Consider the following 20,080-nt stretch of genomic DNA (forward strand, 5'->3'; position numbering starts at 1 on the left):
ATTTGGGTTGGCAATTAACGGACTAGTAAATATTTGTGTGGTATTAAGGTGAGACGATTGAAGCTCAAAGGGTTTGAATCAGAAAACTGATAGAGCATTTGAGCACAGTAGTATATATACTCAAAAAACCCTCGGCAACGAAGTCGGCTCAAGAAGTCATTCTGAACCATTCTCAGCTTATCCAACAGCTATCCGTAATTGACCGAGCATGATCTTGACCGAATCTCCATATCCGTCGCGCAAAATCGCGCGCTTTCCCATGGCACAATGACTTTACGAGCACATCACCTTGCATCCGAACAAGCGATATCCCAAGAGACATCCGCGTGCGCTTACCCAACAGCGCCTGTGCCTCAAAAACACCCTCCGACTAAAGCCGTCTCCTTGTCAATGTAAGCGCCATGCTGACGCGATTGAAACGAGGTCAGGGGAATTACTTACACAGCCTTCCTTGAGCTTGTAGTTTGAAGTCATCCGAGTTTACGTTGATGGTTCAACACGAGTCACAACCACTTATTGGTCGGCCGCGCGAGTGTCTGAACCTGGAAACGAGAGGACCAACAAGAGGAAAGATATACGAGAACAAGGTAGTTGTTCGCAAGACAGCTGTTTTGTGGGTTGATCTCTGCCAGTATCTGACATTTGACTATCTGGGTACTGGATACCAAGCACGGCGGCGGCCGAAAGGAAGTCAGTCTTCAGGTAAGATAGCTGGATGCCTTAAGTTACGTGTCTGTATCAGTAAATTTTACCTCACCATCCCCGCAAGATCTAATTCATCTCAGTAAGATGCAAAATCACTCGATTTCACTCACGCCAGTTCCGCCGACAACAAAAATGAGCCCGATTAACGTGTTCCGCCACTATCAGGCTCTACGTGCTATTCGACTGCCGAATATCTTTTAACGATAACAATTTTCGCTCATAGTTTGCGAGAGAAGACAATAAGAAGTCACTGACACTCGTCTTGTGCAAACACTTTTCGGGTTTGATGGCAAAAAACGATTTGATGCTATTCTCTGCCCCATGATCTGCATCGATGCGACCAACAAACAGAAGATCACGTCCATCAGTTTTATTTTTAGCAAATTCAGCAATACAAATTCGGAATTCCTGGCATTTATGTAGTTGACAAGACGGTTTGGAGTTGTGGAGTTTACCGTAGACGAAATGACTAAAGCTTCGCTGCGAATATATCTGACGAACACAGGTTTTGCTTTGATCATGCAAAGACGTTCTCTGATCCAATCAGATACCGTATATCTCGATGCTTAATTCCAAGCGCACTAGTCTAGCTTAGCTCAGCCTCAGCTGAACTTTATGTGCGACAACATGTCACCAGCACGACAATTCCACGGCATCGTTAGAGGGATATCTCAAACCCATTAAGACCATCCTTCATCATGAGTTCTAAAGAAGGGACAGATACAAACTCAATCGCTATGTTGAGTGATCGTCATGAACATGTCCCAAACCCAACACCATCTGTACCCAATACGGTATCAGCCGAAACACAGTTAGGTTCGATTGAGAGTCAAGGATTGGAGGCGCTTGCCTCCGATAACAACGAGGATGAAACATCGAAGCTGGAGCTTCCCCAAATTCGAGACGCTGTCAATATTGCTTCCCAGATGATTGCGCTTTCGGTCTCACTCATAACCTGTCCAGTACATGAGCAATGTGATGGTTCTTGTTCTGGCCCATCAGTGGTCTTCTCACCAATTTCAATCGGTAATACACAATACAAACTTCGTACAGACCGACCAAAAATGAACCTTCCGCTTCAGCAAGAACATCCCATCGAGATCCCAACGGCAGCTCTCGAGTATTCCGCAATTGACTCCGAAGCAGGCGAGATCCGCTTGATTCATGTACAGAGTGCTGTATTTCACTCAGATCCTATTGTGATCGATCTAATGACTGTCAAATTTGGTCACCCCGAGATGCCGAAATATGCAGCATTATCATACCATTGGGGAAAACCTGTTTTTGATCACTTTTTGATTTCTGAAGGGAAGAAATTACAAATCAACGAGTCATTACACAACTGTCTCAAACGACATCGACAAGACAAATTGGAGAAACCTCACTACCTTTGGGTTGACGCTATCTGCATCAATCAGAAAGATTCTGAAGAATTGGTCGGCCAGATATTGCAGATGAGAAAGATCTACCAGACTGCGGAGGTGGTCTTTGTGGACTTTGGCAACACAACATTACAGTTTTATTTTGCGTATGATCTCCTGTATCGTCTCAAGATTGCTAGCAATATCTTGAAGGAACACCTCAAAGACGGAGTCGAAATAAGAGATTACATCTCTCGACACGACTTGCTACCTTCGCTCGAAGGCCAAGAATGGGGCATCCTTCGTCAACTGTTCACATCGTCTTGGTTGAAACGAACATGGACAATTCAGGAAGTAACGCTTGCTCGAGATGTCCGTTGCCGATATGGACGGTTCAATTTTGAGTGGGAGTCGTTGGTTCATGCCTTTGAATTTCAGTCAAATCAACCACAGAGCATCAACTGGTCAGCACGGATCAGTCTTGCCGCACAGCTGGGTTTAGCCAATTTCTACAGACTCGTTCTTATTGGTATGGACTACAAACTCAAACGTCTCAAGCCACTACAGCTGCTATGGCGAACACGAGACTGTGAGGTTTCCAATCCGCGGGATAAAGTCATAGCCCTGCTTGGTCTCTTTCCGGGAAGATTTGCGACTTTTCGACCTGACTACACTGTTTCGCCGGAGATGTTATTCCATCGTTTTACTGTTCATGTGTTACAGTCTTATATGTTCACCTCAGAGCAGGCTTCCATTTTATCATATGCTGGTTTGCATCGACGAGTTTTGTCTGGCCATCTTCCATCATGGGCACCAGACTGGACGTCTTTATCAACCGAAGGGCCAGTTGTTTTTGCCACTATCCGCGAGCAGCCATACAGTTGTGCGGGTAAGAGTGTTCCTATGTTGCAGTCATTTGGAGATGGTGGTGCCGAGAGGAACATGTTGGCATCTCGCTCGCTTCTGGTTGGAAAAACCTTATATCTTACATCGAACTGCGATCTTGATGGCGATCATGAGACTGAAGTGGAGAGAATTGAAACATACCCCCAAAAACAATGGTTGAAATGGCACAACGAGATTGTGGAGCTTGTTTCTAAACTACGAGCCACCGAAGGAAGGCTGAGTTATCCTGATGTCGATGATGCACTGGCCAGAACTTTACTAGCAGACGATACCTATGCCGAGGGAAATGCAACTCATAATACAAGCCCAATACTTGATCCTAAGAAGGCTTACGCAGAAGCTATCGCTCAAATAACGACAGGCGACAGGGACTTACGTTTCACGACTCCAGCCGGTCTCTTCAAAACACAGACTCTAACCGTATCAAGACAGCGAAGATTTGCGGTGACAGATACTGGTTTTATGGGTCTGGTACCGAGCTGCACAGAGATAGGAGACGAGATTTACATCCTCGGTGGTGTCACCGTGCCATATGTTTTGAGAGCATGCAGAGAGAGAATCATGGCAAAGACACAGAAATTCCAGCTGATTGGTGATTCTTATGTTCATGGTGTTATGGATGGCGAGCTTATTGTCGAGGAAGATGGCGCTCAAGATCGGGGAGGTTGGTCGGCTGTTATACTCGTTTGATCTGAGCTCGACATAGGCAGGGTTTCGGTAAGTGGTTCTTGTAACAAATCGATTTCGTATTGCTAATAAATCAGTAATATCCTTACACCTTCAACAAATATTCGGACAGAGCTCGTAATCGAAGGTTACCTACAAGAAATTCATGTCTTGCGTATCATTACAGTGATATCTTGTATGAAAAGAACCTAGAGTTATTCCCTCTGCGACTACGGCTGGAGGGGTTAATTAAAATGCATGATTACGCTGAACTGCTATGAGATTCTCGCGAATAAGGGATCGTCTATCGAACTCAACTAAGACTCATATACACCTTGGGATCGGCAAGCTCACTGACAGCCTACCTTCTTAGTCAACTATTACAATTCCAATGTCGATCATAAATTACTCTACATACTCTAACACAAATTCAATCAATTCTGCGCACAACTCAAAAGTCAATTACGAAGTGAAAGTCACGTTTAATTGACCCTCCTCTAATTGGCCAACCGAATTTGTTGCATATCGCTGCGCCATGAGGGTTCTCTGCACATCATCTTGCATTCGCCTTGTGACCTCGTGCGACTCCACTATTACGAGCCGACAGGCTGCATTCCGGTTGGTCAAGTTTTATGAAGGTAGCTTTCTGTTGCACGTCGCAAGAAGGAGCTCGAATGACAGTGTTTGGTTTTGGTCATGAGGGTGTTTGGGGATGCGGATGCACAGGGTCGGGTGTTGTGTGCTTGTGGATGAGTTTTACGAGGGAATGGGGTGGGTGGGTTGGAAGTCGCTTGTTGGGTTTGGGGAAATTTAAGGTGTGAGGTTTTAGAGGATGATGCCACATTCTATTGAATAATTTCTAGGAAGAACCATATCAAAAGACAGAAGATTAAGTGAAGTATGCGTAATATCCACTCATTATCAGTCAAGAAGATACACCACCTATCTCTTCTTGCACCTCTTGTGACCTTGGCCTCCTCATTTGATTTTCATATCTTGCAGGCAACAGTCAGAACCAGCGAAATTGTTCACTAAAACGCTGTAATAGTGCTCAAATAGCTGCAAAGTGGAATCGCTGAGAGTACACCCAAAACTGCCAGTGCTTCATCTTTTGCCTATCATTTTACAGGACTCCTTCCATCTCATCCTAGTTTTGTCCAGATTTCAACACTCGATATTCGCTTTGGATCGGGGAGTTCCCTTTGGATGCGGTGAAAATACAAAAGATCTTTACGGACTCTGGGTTCATCATTCACCCAACGCTCAAAAGACTCCTCTCCATAAGCACAGCGTTTATCGTTACGAATATCGATAATGGAGCCTATAATGTAGTCGACTATAATATATCGACACCCACTCGCAAGCCAATTGCTGTCGGGCTTGATTAATGACTCGCAAAGAAAGGAGAGATCTAAGCGATTATCCTGGGGAATAAAGGCTTCGAAGTTGTATGGTATAATTCTGAGTTGAGAGTACCAGGCAGTAAAGTCTTCCTCTGAAAATTTAACTGTTTTGGCACCGTTGTAAGCAACAGATTGTCATTTCCAGCCGGCTTCCTACATCTTCGATATGGTCTTTTTGTGTGCTTTACTATACTATTTATGGCCGAGCCTAACAAGTGAGATAAGTGAGAAGGGCCCGTGTGTTTCATAGGTATCTCAACTTACCATAATACAGATTCTTCTCCGCTTTGTGAATACTGGGCCCTCGGTCCGCACCTATCCTAGCTTCGAGTCTTTCCACGGCAAGGCGAAGTTCGCGAATTGCATTGTGAAAGTCGTCTGACTTAGCCTCTTCGACCATGTCTGTAGTAGTGAGCGAGGATTCCTAGACTGAGCGCAGTTGAATCCCGAACGTCTGGAGATTATGAACCTATGTTCACTTAGCTTCTAGAGATCAAAGGTGGGGTAAATAATTCTGTACAACAACCAGTCATGAGGCTTATGAAGCACAGCATAATTGAAAGGTTACTGTCGAGTGTCAAATGATAGGCGGTGTTCAACTGGGAGTGATAGTGGGGTTGTAGCCGTAGTGATGTGCATGAGTACACAGTCTCGGAAAAGACCCTGCGAAGTGAACTTAATCTCAGGGTTGGAGATGAATGCTGAGTTGACTGGAAAAGAAAATATTGTTAACTTTGCGCTGGTTTGATGTTTGATTAAGGAACGGATGAACCTTTTCTATGTGACGCTAGTGTTCGAACGCAACTAGATGCAAAAGTGAGTTACGATCTGCTTGAAATCACTAGTAACGGTTAAAAACTCGATGGTTTTGGTTTACAATATATTTTGCTTCTTATCATGCCAAACAATTTTCGTGGTGAAATTTTTCGCACTATTCATACGATGCAGAAGCAAAAAGTTCAGAGGTAGTTCGAGCACTACTTCGAGTACAATTGGCGAGGATTTATTATCGATCGTTCATTGGCTGATATAAATCAGAACAATGTCTTCTGGAGAAGAGCTAGTAGCACCCAGTAAGTTGTACTATGGAGTAACGCCTCCGCCCTCTAGGAATATAACTGGTCCACAATAATTGGGATACGACACCACTTCCAATGGTATTCTTTCATTACCCGGGACATGCCAAGCACACTCCGGGCCATATGCAAAGCAATAAGAGGCGTTGACCTGCGTTATGTTATCACCACAATGACTCGACAGAAGCAAAGCCACAATGCACGCCAGTGCTGTCGTTCCGATACTTGTAACAGCATCCGAAAGTTCATACGATATTTTTCCCTCTAAGATATTCAGCCATCTCGAACGAGCTGCAGGACTTGGGCTTTTGATAACGCTCTACTCCAGACCTGTAATGCAGGTTCTTCCATAGCTGGTATATTTATATCTCCCTGTTTCTCTTCAATGAACTTTCTCGAGAACCTTAGTGAACTGTGAAGATTCGAACTTTCAAAGACACATAAATGATCCTCGCATCCTGCGTTACCGTCCACCATGCGGCTCTCCTCCACTGTTGCAGTCGCTACCCTTTTCCTGAACGCAGAACTTGCGACAGCGATCAACTGTACCAGAGGTCTCTACTATTGCGGGGCAACTCTCATCGCACTTGGTAGCCATCTTTCTTTAAGACTCGCAGAGCCATGACTAACGACAACATCACAGGAGGTAACAGAGAGAGGATCGATTCCGCAATGCCAAAGTGCTCGGCTGTCAACGTCTATCTCTACTCGCTTTTCGAATGTCTCAGCGATACTGGCGAGATAAGATTCATCCAGACATGCTGCAACAAGTGTATCGACGGCGGTCTGGGACATAGCGATTACTGCGAACCCGTGGCACCAACTTGCCGTCCAACGTGCAGCTCTGTAACAACAACTGGAAGCACATTATCCGTGTCGACTACACGAAGATCAGCTACTACCACTACTACTACAACGGCTTAAGGTTGCAATTCCGAGTTTGGCAGAAATGGAGTAGAGCGGTCCAAGCTTCGGTAGATGGCTTTCGTTTTTGCATGGTCCGAAAGTGGACAGTTGGTGGCTTGAAGTCTGAAAGGCTTGGGACGTGGCGGCAATGTCTGAGAAATCGAATCAAATGACTAGCAAATGATTCCAATCTGTATCGTGCTATTTTTGAGACTCATGTGGAATTGGTCTTGCATGGCGTTGTGACTGAAATGTGTGAAAGTGCGGCAAGATGCTACTGTAACTTTCTTTCTGTAAGTGGATGTGGTACAGATACTCAACCTTTTCGTTCAACTCCATTGAAACTTTCGTTGAAGTGCCGATACGAGGTGTGATGCATATGCTTCGCTTCGGTGCTCGTTCGTTCCCCGTGTGCAACTCAGCACACATTTCACCTAGCAGTGCGGGTTTCTTTCGGAAGATTGCTAGATTGAAGAACTTTCCAACAAAGCCAGTAGTTTATCAAACGATTTAATAGAAATTCTGACGCTGACTGAACTAACCGTTCTTTTCACGGCTGGTAGCACCAGCCGTTCTAGCTTTGGCTGACGGTTACATGCAGTTCGTATTCTGCAATATCGCCCAATCATCGAGGGCTCAACGCGGCTGTCAAAGTAACTTGAACGGGAAAGTATACACTGCAGTGCAATGCTCGAAGCCGCTAGTAGCCCGATTGGTTTGGATGATTGAATGGTGCAGAATTTGTTGCAAATCGCAAAAGTAGTTGACGTTGAGTCCGGATAGGGAATTCGGTGTGCCTATAGAGAGGATTGAAGTGCAACCTGACTTTTGAAGTCGTGGCTGTAATTCTCCGAATTATATATTTGATCGAGCTGAAGTCATTACCGGAATAGGCGATTTAAGACCCGCTCATGCGCCAATATACCTAGGTAGGTAGGTATCTTGGTGAATTTATTGTGGATGACAGAGAGAGCATTGATCCCCGGTAGATTCTCACTCAGTAATCAGCTAAATAAGCTTTCGTGACCTGGAGTATGCCGATTAACCTGGCTTATTATTAGAATGGCATACTTTCGACCGTTGAGCCGAAAATCTGTCACGTGATAACAGCGATGTCGTTCATATCGATTGAGAAGAAGAAGATGCCCATGTGAGAACCACTGGACTGATTGTGAGGGTTTGAACCTTGTGATAGTTCGTAGATCTTTTTTGGAGGGGTCTTCTTTCCTCATTGTTGAGGGAGATAGGAAAAGCATTCTTGACGCGTTTTATGGCGGTTGAACATTGGCTACATCCTCAAACGTCTCCTTGTGTCAATAATCAAGTCCATTGATGCGATTTCGATGGTGGTATGGAGAATGTCGCATCTGTCATTGTCGATGGCTGGCTTGTTATGTCGCAGGAAAGGAGTCTCCAGAAGTAGCAGTCAGCTCACGTGATGGACCCACCTTCTTAACATCCTACCAACCTTTCCCCTTTAAGTAAACCTTCATCCAACGACAGCGCTCATCGCACCCTCACACTTCCTCATCCCAAAGAGCACAAAACGAAACTTTGTTGCAAATCGAAAATTATCGCATTATCAACCGATGACCCAAATCTCCGATACAGAAGGCAGGTGAAACCCAAAGCGGACATTTGTTGCAATTCGCATTACCATGTAGCATTCGCCATGCGAAGATGAAACAATGCTCCGGACGAATGAGTGGCCGTATTATTGGGATATCCCGTGTCGAGAATGTAACGAGCGAGGTTATGTTTCTGATAAATGACATTCAGCCGGGATGGAAGGGTGTAACGAATGTGCGTGGAGATGCGGGTTGGGAATTGCTTTTTATTGGGATTTTGTTTTGGAGAGACATTTCCATTGATTTTTTCCCAATGGACCAGGAAACCAACTATCTTACAAATTGTAGAAGATTTCGAATGCCCTGCGCAACTAGTTTAATCGAAAATCAGAGATACAAGTTGTCCTCTTATATATGACTCCCTCTTTATCCAGCTCGACCCAGTCTTAGGGGCGTACCCTACATCTCGGGGGATTCCACATGGTTGCTTTAGAAATTGCGACAGAAGAGACGGCTGGGATAAGCCTCGCCATTTAGAGAGAATAATCATCATAGGCAATTGTAAAGAGGCTTCGAGACTCCTCGGCCCAGCCACCACATTCGGGGTCATATGGTTCGTAACCAGATTCATCATAACCTAAATCTGGTTCGTAATCGAAATCCTCGTATATTACCTTCTTGTTCTTGCAACGGCAGTCTATCATTCCATACACCCGTGGGAACATGTAAGACCCCGAAAGAGCCAAGTCCCAATGTTGTTCATCTATCTCTTCTGAGAGGAGCATGTTGTCAGGTTGTTGAGCGAGTCTACTTGGGATTTGGTTGAGGAGAACTGTACACGAAGCCGAACGACACTGCCTGCGTTCAAAGGACTTGATATCGTGGACAACTATAAGCTCTTTCAGGCCGGGCATAGTTTTGAGTACTCGTTCAAACCCCGGCTCCCTGTAAGGACGGAGATCAAACATAGTCCCGGAGTCTACTGCAATATATTTGAGAGCGTTTCTTTCTGCCGCGGTCATGATACCAAATAAGTGAGATAAGAAGTGACCGGCTCTGAAATACAGTGTATCAATAGCAGAATTGAAACGTACCATCGGTGGGTGCCAGACAGAGCCAAAGCTCAGAGGATAAAAGGGTAGTGCGAAGGTACGTGATTCTTTGCAGACCTTGAGAGCGCTTGGAATACGCGCCGGGGAAGTAAAGCTCGTGTCTTTACATTTTTGGTATTGAATATTGACAAGACGAGGCTGGAACGTCAATTTCCAAACCGCTAGCCGCAATTCCACTGGCAGCTTGTTGAAAGACGTGAAGCTGGGAGCGTCATTCGTACTTGATACCGCGTTCGGAACGGGCACCCTGTGTATCGCGTCCGGAGTCGACATTTTTCAAACGCGCCTCTTTGACACGCGAGATCGTGATATCCGCTTCCTGAACTGTTCGTTGGCCTGCTGATGAAGGAAATCTCGTTAGTCTGTGGTTGAGGGTGCGGTTGGAGATGGTGGTACTTGATGGCCGATTACGCGTAAGTTTGCCCAATTCCTGGAAGCAATCGGCAAATTTTTGAAGTGTTTTCCGTATTGCAAAATTTTTTGGTCACGTCAACAACTTCTCTCGTTGGTCCGTTGTTGAGGGTGCCTTGGGAGATGATGTACTTGATGGTTGACCACGCGTCAACTTGCCAAATACGGCTCCAAAACTCGATTGCTCGCCGTTTGATTTTTTTTGGAGGTGTTTCTTGCCGCGACGCGGAATTTCGAAATTGTTGTATCGACGTGTAGTGAACGGTCAAAATTGGTTGTCTCTGTATCCAGCATAGAGACGCCTAACCTAAATTGGGTTAAGGTCGATCGGCTTTGGAGCGGAGCATTCGGACAAATGAAGGCTTGGCTGAACGCCGATGCCGAGATCATGAACAACGAACGCTCTTTGGCGTTTGGAATATATTTTAATAAGTTACTTTTATTTGATGTGTATTAGTCAAGTTTAAGGCTTGCTAGAGCCGAAAACTGCTGATGTTGCTAGTTCGCAGATCTATCTAATCTAATTGAGAGATTGACTTTTCGGAGCATTAGTTACCATTTCAAGAGTTCCACGTGGAGAATATGTTTCAACGTGAAACCACCCTTTGAACATGAATAGACTCTTCCATTAATTACTCGAGTCGACACCGTATGTGACAAACAGTAAGAAGATGCCATGGATCCCCAGAACTATTTAGTCAAAGCCGAGTTCGAAAGCATCACTAGGTGTACATAGTTCATTCCAGTTCTGTGTTTATTCATCTCTATAAACATTCAGACCTCGTCGAGAAGTCCTAACTATATTGTGAAGAAACCTGTCTAAACAACCCTATCACGAGTGTAAGATTTAGACTCTTGTTGGATATTGAATAAGACCAATCCTAGAATCCATAATCATCGCCATCGTCCCCATCATAAGCCAATTGCAACAAATAGTTGCTTGTCCAATCATGGGAATATATCGGTCCGTAAGCCTGCATATCATCCTCCATATCAGCGATCATACCATCAACCATATTATCGACCATATCATCATCGCTGATCACAGAATCGGTGATGCTCTGGTTTGCCGCCCTCAGCCCGCCACCATAGGCACAATCACATGACCCTTTTCCATAAACGCGTCGGCAACTATAAGCCTCCGACATGGCAAACTCCCAGTCATCTTCTTTAAACCGGCGCAAAAGCGTTCCTCTATTGTGTATATATTCATCCTTCGGTAAGTCGTCATAGATTCTGGTGCCAGACAACGCTTGACAGTATTGTTCGTCATGGTCATGTATGAAGTAAACAATGAGTAGTTCTCTCAAGCTGGAAAGAGACTTAAAAGCGCGCTGAAACCCTTGCCTGTATGATGGTGCATCCAAGAATAATGCATGTTGCCCACTGAAAGCAATATGACGGATGCTATCTAACTCTTTGTCTCTCATGATACCAAAAAGTTTGGAAAGATCGCCTGGCTGTGCAATGAAAAGAGTGTCGAGGGATAGATTGAACCTTATTGTCGGTGGATACCATACAGAGCCAAAACACAGTGGGTAAGAGGGCAGCGTTGCGTTGCGTGACTCTTTACAAGCCGAAAGAGCAACAGGCAAACTCGTACGCGATCTAAATGCGGTGTTTCTGTCGCCGGATGTATCTTCTTCGATTAACACTATACGGGGCTGAACAGTTTTTTCCCATATTGCTAAACGCAACTCTAATGGAAGCCTCGAGAAACATGTAAAAGTAGAATTAATCTTTGTGGTCAGAACGGTTGAAAGATCCCATTCCGGAAACTCGAGTGGTAATTCCCTCAAGAGATTAAGTGAAGTGAGTGTTTGGGCATCTTGAACCGGCAGTGCTGAGTCCGCTGAAGAAGTAGATGCCGTACTCCATGAGTCGACCATTCTTGAATTCGATGGTGGAGCCGAACCAAGCTCCTAATAAATATGTAATAGAAAATCTAGGTACTCAAACTCAAGCAGTTTCCCCAGTAATGAAACACTCTTTTGGTGGTATGAAGATTTGCTTCAGTTTCGACGTGAGAAAGGGGTCCAATCGATGGAGGATATTAGCTTCGTTTAATTAGGGCTTCAGTATAGAACGTCGGGGTCGTTATCGACTGATAGATCAAAATTGTTTCGAGGACACTGTTTGACTGTTTGACTTTTGTGAGTGAACCACAGATAATGATAAGAAAGGTTGCATTGCCTTGAGGTTAGAGACTAACCTGGCAGACACCATGCCTATTCAGGTAAGGTTGCTCGCTTCGAGCCGGAGCATCGGACTTCATCGCCGAAGACAACTCCGATGCACTTAAAAAGATTGCGACAACAGTCGTTGTCGTCAAACCAGCAGAACCACCAACGAAGCGCAGATTATCATAAAATCACCACGATTACATTGTGTATATCTGGCCATCCTATCAAATAACTGTCCCCAAAGACACTACTTTCGACAGAACACAGACGGAACAACACGGGCATCGATAAGTACCTACCTACCTAGGTACCAGACCTTTCCGAATCCTGAAGAAAAGATCTACCTACCTAACAACAAATCCATCATCCACAACGTAACGATCCAATCTGACAAACGCAGGATTACCGTCGTCGAAATTATACCAGCACTCAACACCAGTCCAACTAGAGCTCTCTTCCTGTCAAAAGATTCCTGTGGTCAAAACTTCGATCCATACCTAATCAAAGAAGTTCGTTAGTTTATCACAGTTTGTGTCGGGCGTAACGTAAAATTGAAAGAGTGCTAACTCACCAAATTTTAAGGGCTCCGCTAAATCTAAATCGCATTTTTGATAATTCTAAATTGTCGCATAATTTCCCTAATGTCCTCGATGTATTTTACTCTAATCTGAATTTTATATACGAATTAGAAAAGTTATTACTTATTTTACTTTGTCTGAGATACTTTTCTATTATACTTTCAATATATAATTAACGTGATTATTGTTAGTAAATAAAGAAGTCTTTACAAGGTAAAATCTAAAACAAAAAAGCGTCTTCTTACAGAACTACTCGCTTTTCCTATTTTCGTTCTATTATTTTAAGGTTAGCAAGAGGCTAAACTAACTACTGTTCACTTACTTTATTATTGTAATATTATTCTCGTCAAGTTTATATACGGAATCGGCTTTTTTTCGTATGACGATTTAGATTTATTAAAAATGCGGTGGAGATTTAGGAGACCCCAATTTTAATTTCAAGCTACTGGAGGTTTCGATACTTTTGACAGCATTCTTCACCAAGATAATATGTTAATCAACAATCATCTCTTCCTATACTCTTCACACATCGCCAGACAAAGCTGTCTGAGACTTTCCAACTCGGTACACCGGTCTGTTGATTTACCTCCGTTCTCCGTATCACCGCTGGTCGAAGTTTCCGTGTTCTTCGTATCCTCGGGAAAGTCGGACAACAAACGGGAATCCTCACGAGCTGTTACCCAACTTCGCGTATCATCTATGTCGTTACTGGCCAAGCTTTCCACGTCTTCTGTATCGTCGGGATCGCTGACGGGGAAGGTTTCCACATCTGGTATAGCGTCTGTGTCGCTACTGGCCAAGCTTTCCACCTCTTCTGCAACGTCCGTATCGATACTGGCCAATTCTTCTACATCTTCTCTATCCTCACCGGCTGAACTTTCTAATCCATCTGATTCCCCATCTGGCAATGTCTCTGTTTCTTCTGCATTTAGCCCACGGTACGAGTCCATATTTTTACAACGACATTCTTTTGACCCATAAACCCGTCGTACTTTATAACTTTTTAAGTCCGCCCAATCCCAATTTTCCACCTCGTAAAGTGCTTGCATGGTTCTCTTCAACTGCCTATAACCACCATCTGGTACGTCGTTACGAAAGATAAGATCCGGCACAGCCTCACACCTCTTTCCTCTGAAGCAAACGTTAATCTCCATATCGTACACAATGATCAGTTCCTCCAAATTAGACATTGCTTTGAGCAAGCGCAGTACCCCGCTGTTCTCTGAGTACCGAGATGGACCAAATATCCTCAGGGTGGTCGAGTCTATAGCAAAAGAGCGAATTTTGCTTAAACCTTCTGGAGACAGAGTAGAGAAGAAGCCAGGAATGTCCAAGCTATCTCCAACGTAGAGAGTATCGAGAGCCATGTTAAATCGAATTCTCGGTTCAGCCCACGCCGAGCCAAAGCATAGTGGATAAAAAGGTAGAGCAAATGAGCGAGACTCCCTGCACACCAGCAAGATGCTGGGTAATGGTGTCCTTGTACTGTAATATCCCGTATAGCAATATTTTGTCCAAGGTTCAACGTTTCTGGGTTCGAGTGTGTTTTTCCAGATGGCTAGACGTAGCTCTACGGCGAGCCTGCCAAAACATGTGAAAGAGGTTGCTGCTTTCGAGACTTTGTGAGAGGTCGTCGCTTGCGATCCTTCGTGCGTGAGATCATATGGAAGCTCGCTGAACAGTACGAGCGTATTCTCGGCTTCGGTAGGAAGCTGTGCTTCGCTGGTTGTGTCCGTTTCATCATGTGGTAGGTTGATCGATGCTTGGGCTTTCATAGGTGCGGTAGTCTTTGGTGATGGCATGATGTTGTGGTTAGAGAGCTATAGTGTTCGATTAAGCTCGTGTTGGATATTCGCGAAAAGGTGTTGGGTTGAAATGCAATGGAATGAGGGAAGAACTTCAGTCGTATAAAAGAATTGATTGGAGTAGGATAATTATTTTTGCATAAACTTCTGAAGTTTCACCGATGGAAAAACGGAAAGATGGAAAGAGAGTTCGCAAATTCTGAAGACTTTATCATGGTTGCACCTGCTCTGACTCCAGTCTAGCGTTTACTAAAAAAGAAGTGTTTTCATCCTAACGCAAACGTATGTTAGAGAAAAGAGGATCCCACGCTATTGTTACGTAGAAATGCTTTAAAGGGAGAGAGAAATTGTCCATAAACCACAATACTCAGGATTTTGACGACGAAAAGAATCTGGGAAAAAGAGGAATGCATGTTCAATGGTTGTGGATATTGATGCTTCAATCCGTAATTCAGAAAAGTGCATATTATTTCGAGAGTCGTTTCTGAAACTTCATATTTTATAGTAAGATCGTGTCTTACTTGCAAAGTTCAGGTCCAGACCGTGGCTTCTTGGGGGGGGGGTTAGTTGGGTGCTAAGCGAGTCAGGGGCGATGTGGGTCCTGTTCGTGCACGGGTTACGACGTCAGAACTCGATCTGTTGCCTTTAAACTCAACACTTCCTAACTCTTACAACATAATCAGATTATTCTCATCGGATTTACATTCTCCTCTGCTTACGCCACAACGCTATCACAATGGAAGTCGCATCGTCCCCAGCATCTCCTCCAACATTCACAAAATTCCTAGACCTTCCTACAGAGCTCCGTCTCAAAATCTGGGCATTCACCGCGCCGGGCCCTCGAAATGTACGAATACGTTACAAAGGCCTACCCGACACCATCGAGGAAATGAATGATCCACGGGTCTGGCCCTACACCAGTTCTGAACCCGTTCCTGCTGCTTTCCACGTATGCCAAGAGTCACGAGCGGAGGCTCAGAAAAGATTTCCTCACAAACCATGCTTTGGAACTCGCAATCACCACCACGAAGCGATGATATATTTCGACTTTTCTCAAGACACTCTCGTCTTTGAAGGTGATGCAAGAGACCCACCAATTAACTACACCCTCGGTGCGTTCCTCTATGGGAGATGGACAGGAGCGGATGATTGCGACAAGGTAGAACGCTTGTCAATTGGGGTCACAGAAGACAACTACACCAGAAGCACATTTATCTGGGACGAAATTCGTCGGTTTGCTGGTCTGGAGGAGTTGATCTTTTATGACCTTGATGGCCACTTGAGTGATAAACGCGATGTCGTGTTGGTCTGTTATCGCGTACGCGATGTGATGTTGAGCTGTTATCGCGACACACTTAACTTGGTTGCTAACAGACATCCGCAATGGAAGCTCCCTAAGATTGCGATTAAGAGTAAAGATGGGATTCAATGTGGTGAGCTCGGAAGAGGTGACGACAATGAAATATACTTCAGGCCAAGTTGATGTCTTTGATACTGAGAACTGGACTGTCTGAACAATATTTATCACTGCAGTAAGCGGGGAAGTAGTCTTGATGAAGGACAAACACCATGGGGATCACGTTAAAAGTTATCATAGTTCTCTTGCAGTATGTATTCGGACTACGTACTCTTTGTATCCTGTCCAAATGCTAAAATCTATAGTCCAAAAACCCCGGTACATTACGGGAATGTGTACCTCTCCTATCACTTCTTACTCTACACCCCGACCACACCATTATGATTCCTATCCTAGCCTTAATTTCCAGCCAACCTCTACTTTCATCGCACTTCTCATCACCATAGCAGAAAACCACCAACACTTCTGCTTGCGCAATATCGTGCCATCTTCAGACCTGGCCAGTGTCGTATCACTTTTCCTCAGCGTGATCAATCTCTGATCTCGTTCCTTTACAATGAGAGAAATAGCACTTGCTAGGATGCAACCACCTAGCAAGCTTCTCATAAGTTGTTTTGTCAGCAACGTTTTCATCTCGAGTAGTGCCTTGATGCGTAGGGTTTGGTCCGGAATTTGCAGGGCCGTGCGCCATATGCGTATGCGATCCATGTGGGTGCGAAGGCTGTCGTCCTGATAGTATACGCGTAGTATCTCGAGTACTGCCTTGGTTCAGAGGGTCTGTTTCTCCGGAATTTGGCGGGCTGCGGGCCATATGCATATGCGATCTGTGTCTGCGCATTGGCCGTCGTCTTGGAAGCCGGTGTGAAGATGAAAGAGCTTCTATCAGGGGACTCGTATCTTTTACTTGCTCGCGTGGCGGATTATCAGATGCTTGTCGTCGACAATCCGCATTCTTTGCTTCAGGCATGGGCGTAGGCGCTACAGCTGCGGTAGGAGTGACAACTATGTGAGTGGTGGTTGCATGCATTGCTTCCTGAGTTGGCTTGTCAATACAATCGGGGGTATACGCGATAGTCCATGATGGTTTTTGTACCTTTGCTTGTGTGCTTTCTTCGAGCAATGAAGTTGCAGGATAAGTGTTCACTACTGTGGGAGAGAAAGTAGAAGTCGGAGTTACGAGGACCGAGAGTGGCTCGTCGTGAGGTGCTGCGAGCGCACTGGAGGCCGCAAGTAGCATGGCCCCGAGTTGTTGCATTTTCATGTTGCTTATCACTTGACCGGCAGGTGTGTTTGCGACTTGGAATAGTGCCTGATGAAGTGTCGTTCTTGTTGATATGTGGTTGCTGGATATGCTTGTCAAAATACTGCAAAAGAGTTGTGGTGTGAAAGCTGGATAGAAGGAAGCAGCCCAGACCTTTATACTTTTCTATTCCCTGCTTATCGCGATATCCGATTCATGCTGTCCCATTTGAAACCACTATGATCAAGTCCAACATGATTGATTGGGACTGTTGCCCCAAACGAAGCGTAGTTAGTTACTCACCAATTATGGCATTCGCCATTGTCAACAATAAGCGAGCGAACGAAATCGAAAAGCCCATAAAGACATGTTTCATAATAGCATGTACATTCCTCTCGATTCTACTGGAACAACTATCAGTAAGACGTCTTTTGGTGCGAAAAACGCTTATTATCCTTGACCTCGCGATAAGAAACTCTTCACTCGATTTCCTAGGCAGAGTTCCTCTCTACCCTCCCTTTTCGCTTTGGTAATGACATTTCCGAATCCTTTCCAGGACCCGGTGAGTAACAGACTGCAACTGTGTTGGAATGGACATTCTTTGAAAAGGGACATACTACTCACTGCGTGGATCGTTGAAAACAAAGAAAAGCAAAAAGAAAATAGCTGGGTGGTTAAAAATCAAATATATGAATATCTTCAGGAGTGTTGGTGTTTGACTCAAAATACTGGGATGGAAACAAACTTCTTTGACAAAGAACTGTTACTCACGAACATGGTGACAAAGCCACATGTTTAAACCAATTGGACAAACCAAGTTGTTCTGCCACCTGGTGGTTGAATACAGGAAAATCATCTATGAATCCTGTCGCTGAATCCTCCAGTCATACTCATCATTTATCTCACCATAAATCACCACCCTCCGCTCACAACGTCTACTTCTCAGGTTGCACCAGTCTATTTCCTCCCTGCTTATTCAACACTTCTCAACCAACACAGGCAATGTCCATACAAATCTCTCATGAATGAATCCTTCGCGATCCTCTTTCCACCACTCATGAGCAAAATACATATTTCCATTTTTATCAAATTCCTTTCATCCATTCATTTTCACCTCATCAAACTACTCGCTCGCTACAATAACTCCAGTCTCACCCCACCAAATCAACATCACAACTCCCCCTCACCCTCACAGTCTTAAACCCATCCTTCCTCGGATTCGCACCCTTACTTTTACTCCCAACCTCAATACTCTGACTAGTATTATACTTCCTATTCCTCGGCCCTCTTGTAATTTTTGCTGCCACCGGAGTGGTAGTCGAATCTACGCCTAACCCTGTGCTAGTTCCGAACGATCTTGCAAGTTTTGGTCCAACGGTGCCGGTCGTCGAGTATAGTTGAGTGGGCGTTGAAGTATCTTTTGCTTGGGAAGTCTGGATCGGTTCGACGACTAAAGTCGTGCTACTTCTGAAAGCTCGTGCGATTTTAGATCGGGCCGTGAGAGATGAAGCAAGTATAGCTGATGAGACCGCGACTCCTTCAGTCAGCGATAGTGCATGTCTCGTCATCTTACTTCTATCTCCAAACTTTTGGGCTCGTCGAACTGCACCCCTAGAAGCGTGAAAGCTTATATGATTGCTCAGATGAGTTTGCGTTTTCGTTGATTTTGCTGGACTGGTATGTGAAAAACTTGTATGCTTGGAAGCTGTACGTGTGGGACTGGTATATGTAGAGTGATTTGTCGCCACCATCGTCCGAAACCTGGTCGATGTTGTAGTTGAAACTACATCTTTTTCCGTGACTGCAACTTTGGCACTGCTTGTTGGTCTGGAGGGATACGTCGTATGTTGATTTTGGTGAAGGTTCATTATACTTTGTTGGTATGTGGAGCATGGTACCGCGGCCGCGAGGGAGGGGGTAAGATTCGCGAGTGCGAAAATGAGAAAGAGTGTTGCTGATGTTGGGTTCAGCATTTTGACTCTTTTGATGGATTAACTTTGTTTTAGAGGAAGCTATCGCTTTTGCATTCAAACTCTGAAGTTAGAAGCAGACGAAAGAGGTAAATATGCTTCAGCCACGAGTTTCATGCTGTCTTATATTGTAGATGAGGGCAGATAAGTTATTCAAGCATATCCAAAATTTTGTAGATGATGTCTTTCTTCTCATTCCTGATTCCCAATGCCTCAAAGCATATTCTCCCCCTTGATCGTCTTTTTCCGCGACTTTCATTCGATGGTATTCTCATCTTCTCTTTGTTAATATCTTTGAGAAAAATTGTACAGACTTTTATACTGTGAAAAATTTCTGGATACATGCTTTTTCTTTACGCGTTATAAGTATATGCATTTATGTGATTCTACTTGAAGGTAAGGACATTCATACCCAAATTTCGATATGGTGTTAAACTCCTGTACTTGTATTCGCTATGAAATTTCTTTGGTACAAGTGGCACTCATAAAAACGGATTCTTATTTTTGACGCTCAGAATTATTAGTTTTACCTGGAGGATTTTGAGCTCTTACAATAGTACTAGAGTATAACTAAAATTAAAACTGTTGCACTTGACAGTTACATTACCGCTGAGCTTTGGTGCATTTGGAGTCGCTTCATCGCGGGCTCTCTATAATTCTCACCCAACAAAGAGGGTTTTCAAGATGTGATATTTGGGGTAGCTCCAGCATTGCGACAAAAGAATCTCTTATTTGATGTTTCCTAAGACTCATGAGTCAACTCTCTGAGCAAGCAACAATCAACTCTCGAAAACATGAATATCTGTACCAACACACTCACAAAATCAGTTATT

General features: G+C 44.4%; 9 protein-coding genes across 9 annotated transcripts; 3 read left to right on the top strand and 6 right to left on the bottom strand.

Annotated features, from left to right (window-relative positions):
* Positions 1-1,403: 1,403 nt before the first annotated feature.
* On the top strand, positions 1,404-3,662 carry GLAREA_04881 (uncharacterized protein; the record flags this gene model as incomplete). Its single annotated transcript, XM_008087258.1, has 1 exon — positions 1,404-3,662. One exon carries the CDS (start codon positions 1,404-1,406, stop codon positions 3,660-3,662), a length of 2,259 nt encoding a protein of 752 aa, XP_008085449.1.
* Positions 3,663-4,780: 1,118 nt separating this feature from the next.
* GLAREA_04882 (uncharacterized protein) lies at positions 4,781-5,441 on the bottom strand (the record flags this gene model as incomplete). Its single annotated transcript, XM_008087259.1, has 2 exons — positions 4,781-5,145; positions 5,306-5,441. The coding sequence occupies 2 exons, from the start codon at positions 5,439-5,441 to the stop codon at positions 4,781-4,783; spliced, it is 501 nt and encodes a 166-aa protein (XP_008085450.1).
* Positions 5,442-6,592: 1,151 nt separating this feature from the next.
* Positions 6,593-7,041, top strand: GLAREA_04883 (uncharacterized protein; the record flags this gene model as incomplete). The annotated part of the gene is made up of 2 exons (XM_008087260.1): positions 6,593-6,707; positions 6,761-7,041. The coding sequence occupies 2 exons, from the start codon at positions 6,593-6,595 to the stop codon at positions 7,039-7,041; spliced, it is 396 nt and encodes a 131-aa protein (XP_008085451.1).
* A 2,083-nt stretch (positions 7,042-9,124) lies between these two features.
* GLAREA_04884 (uncharacterized protein) lies at positions 9,125-9,976 on the bottom strand (the record flags this gene model as incomplete). Its single annotated transcript, XM_008087261.1, has 1 exon — positions 9,125-9,976. The coding sequence occupies one exon, from the start codon at positions 9,974-9,976 to the stop codon at positions 9,125-9,127; it is 852 nt and encodes a 283-aa protein (XP_008085452.1).
* A 1,019-nt stretch (positions 9,977-10,995) lies between these two features.
* Positions 10,996-12,003, bottom strand: GLAREA_04885 (uncharacterized protein; the record flags this gene model as incomplete). The annotated part of the gene is made up of 1 exon (XM_008087262.1): positions 10,996-12,003. The coding sequence occupies one exon, from the start codon at positions 12,001-12,003 to the stop codon at positions 10,996-10,998; it is 1,008 nt and encodes a 335-aa protein (XP_008085453.1).
* Positions 12,004-13,378: 1,375 nt separating this feature from the next.
* Positions 13,379-14,677, bottom strand: GLAREA_04886 (uncharacterized protein; the record flags this gene model as incomplete). Its single annotated transcript, XM_008087263.1, has 1 exon — positions 13,379-14,677. One exon carries the CDS (start codon positions 14,675-14,677, stop codon positions 13,379-13,381), a length of 1,299 nt encoding a protein of 432 aa, XP_008085454.1.
* A 739-nt stretch (positions 14,678-15,416) lies between these two features.
* On the top strand, positions 15,417-16,163 carry GLAREA_04887 (uncharacterized protein; the record flags this gene model as incomplete). The annotated part of the gene is made up of 1 exon (XM_008087264.1): positions 15,417-16,163. One exon carries the CDS (start codon positions 15,417-15,419, stop codon positions 16,161-16,163), a length of 747 nt encoding a protein of 248 aa, XP_008085455.1.
* Positions 16,164-16,548: 385 nt separating this feature from the next.
* GLAREA_04888 (uncharacterized protein) lies at positions 16,549-17,298 on the bottom strand (the record flags this gene model as incomplete). The annotated part of the gene is made up of 1 exon (XM_008087265.1): positions 16,549-17,298. The coding sequence occupies one exon, from the start codon at positions 17,296-17,298 to the stop codon at positions 16,549-16,551; it is 750 nt and encodes a 249-aa protein (XP_008085456.1).
* A 1,130-nt stretch (positions 17,299-18,428) lies between these two features.
* On the bottom strand, positions 18,429-19,250 carry GLAREA_04889 (uncharacterized protein; the record flags this gene model as incomplete). The annotated part of the gene is made up of 1 exon (XM_008087266.1): positions 18,429-19,250. One exon carries the CDS (start codon positions 19,248-19,250, stop codon positions 18,429-18,431), a length of 822 nt encoding a protein of 273 aa, XP_008085457.1.
* Positions 19,251-20,080: the final 830 nt, after the last annotated feature.

This window comes from Glarea lozoyensis, assembly GCF_000409485.1.
Source record: "Glarea lozoyensis ATCC 20868 chromosome Unknown GLAREA5, whole genome shotgun sequence".
Classification (NCBI taxonomy): Eukaryota; Fungi; Ascomycota; class Leotiomycetes; order Helotiales; family Helotiaceae; genus Glarea; species Glarea lozoyensis.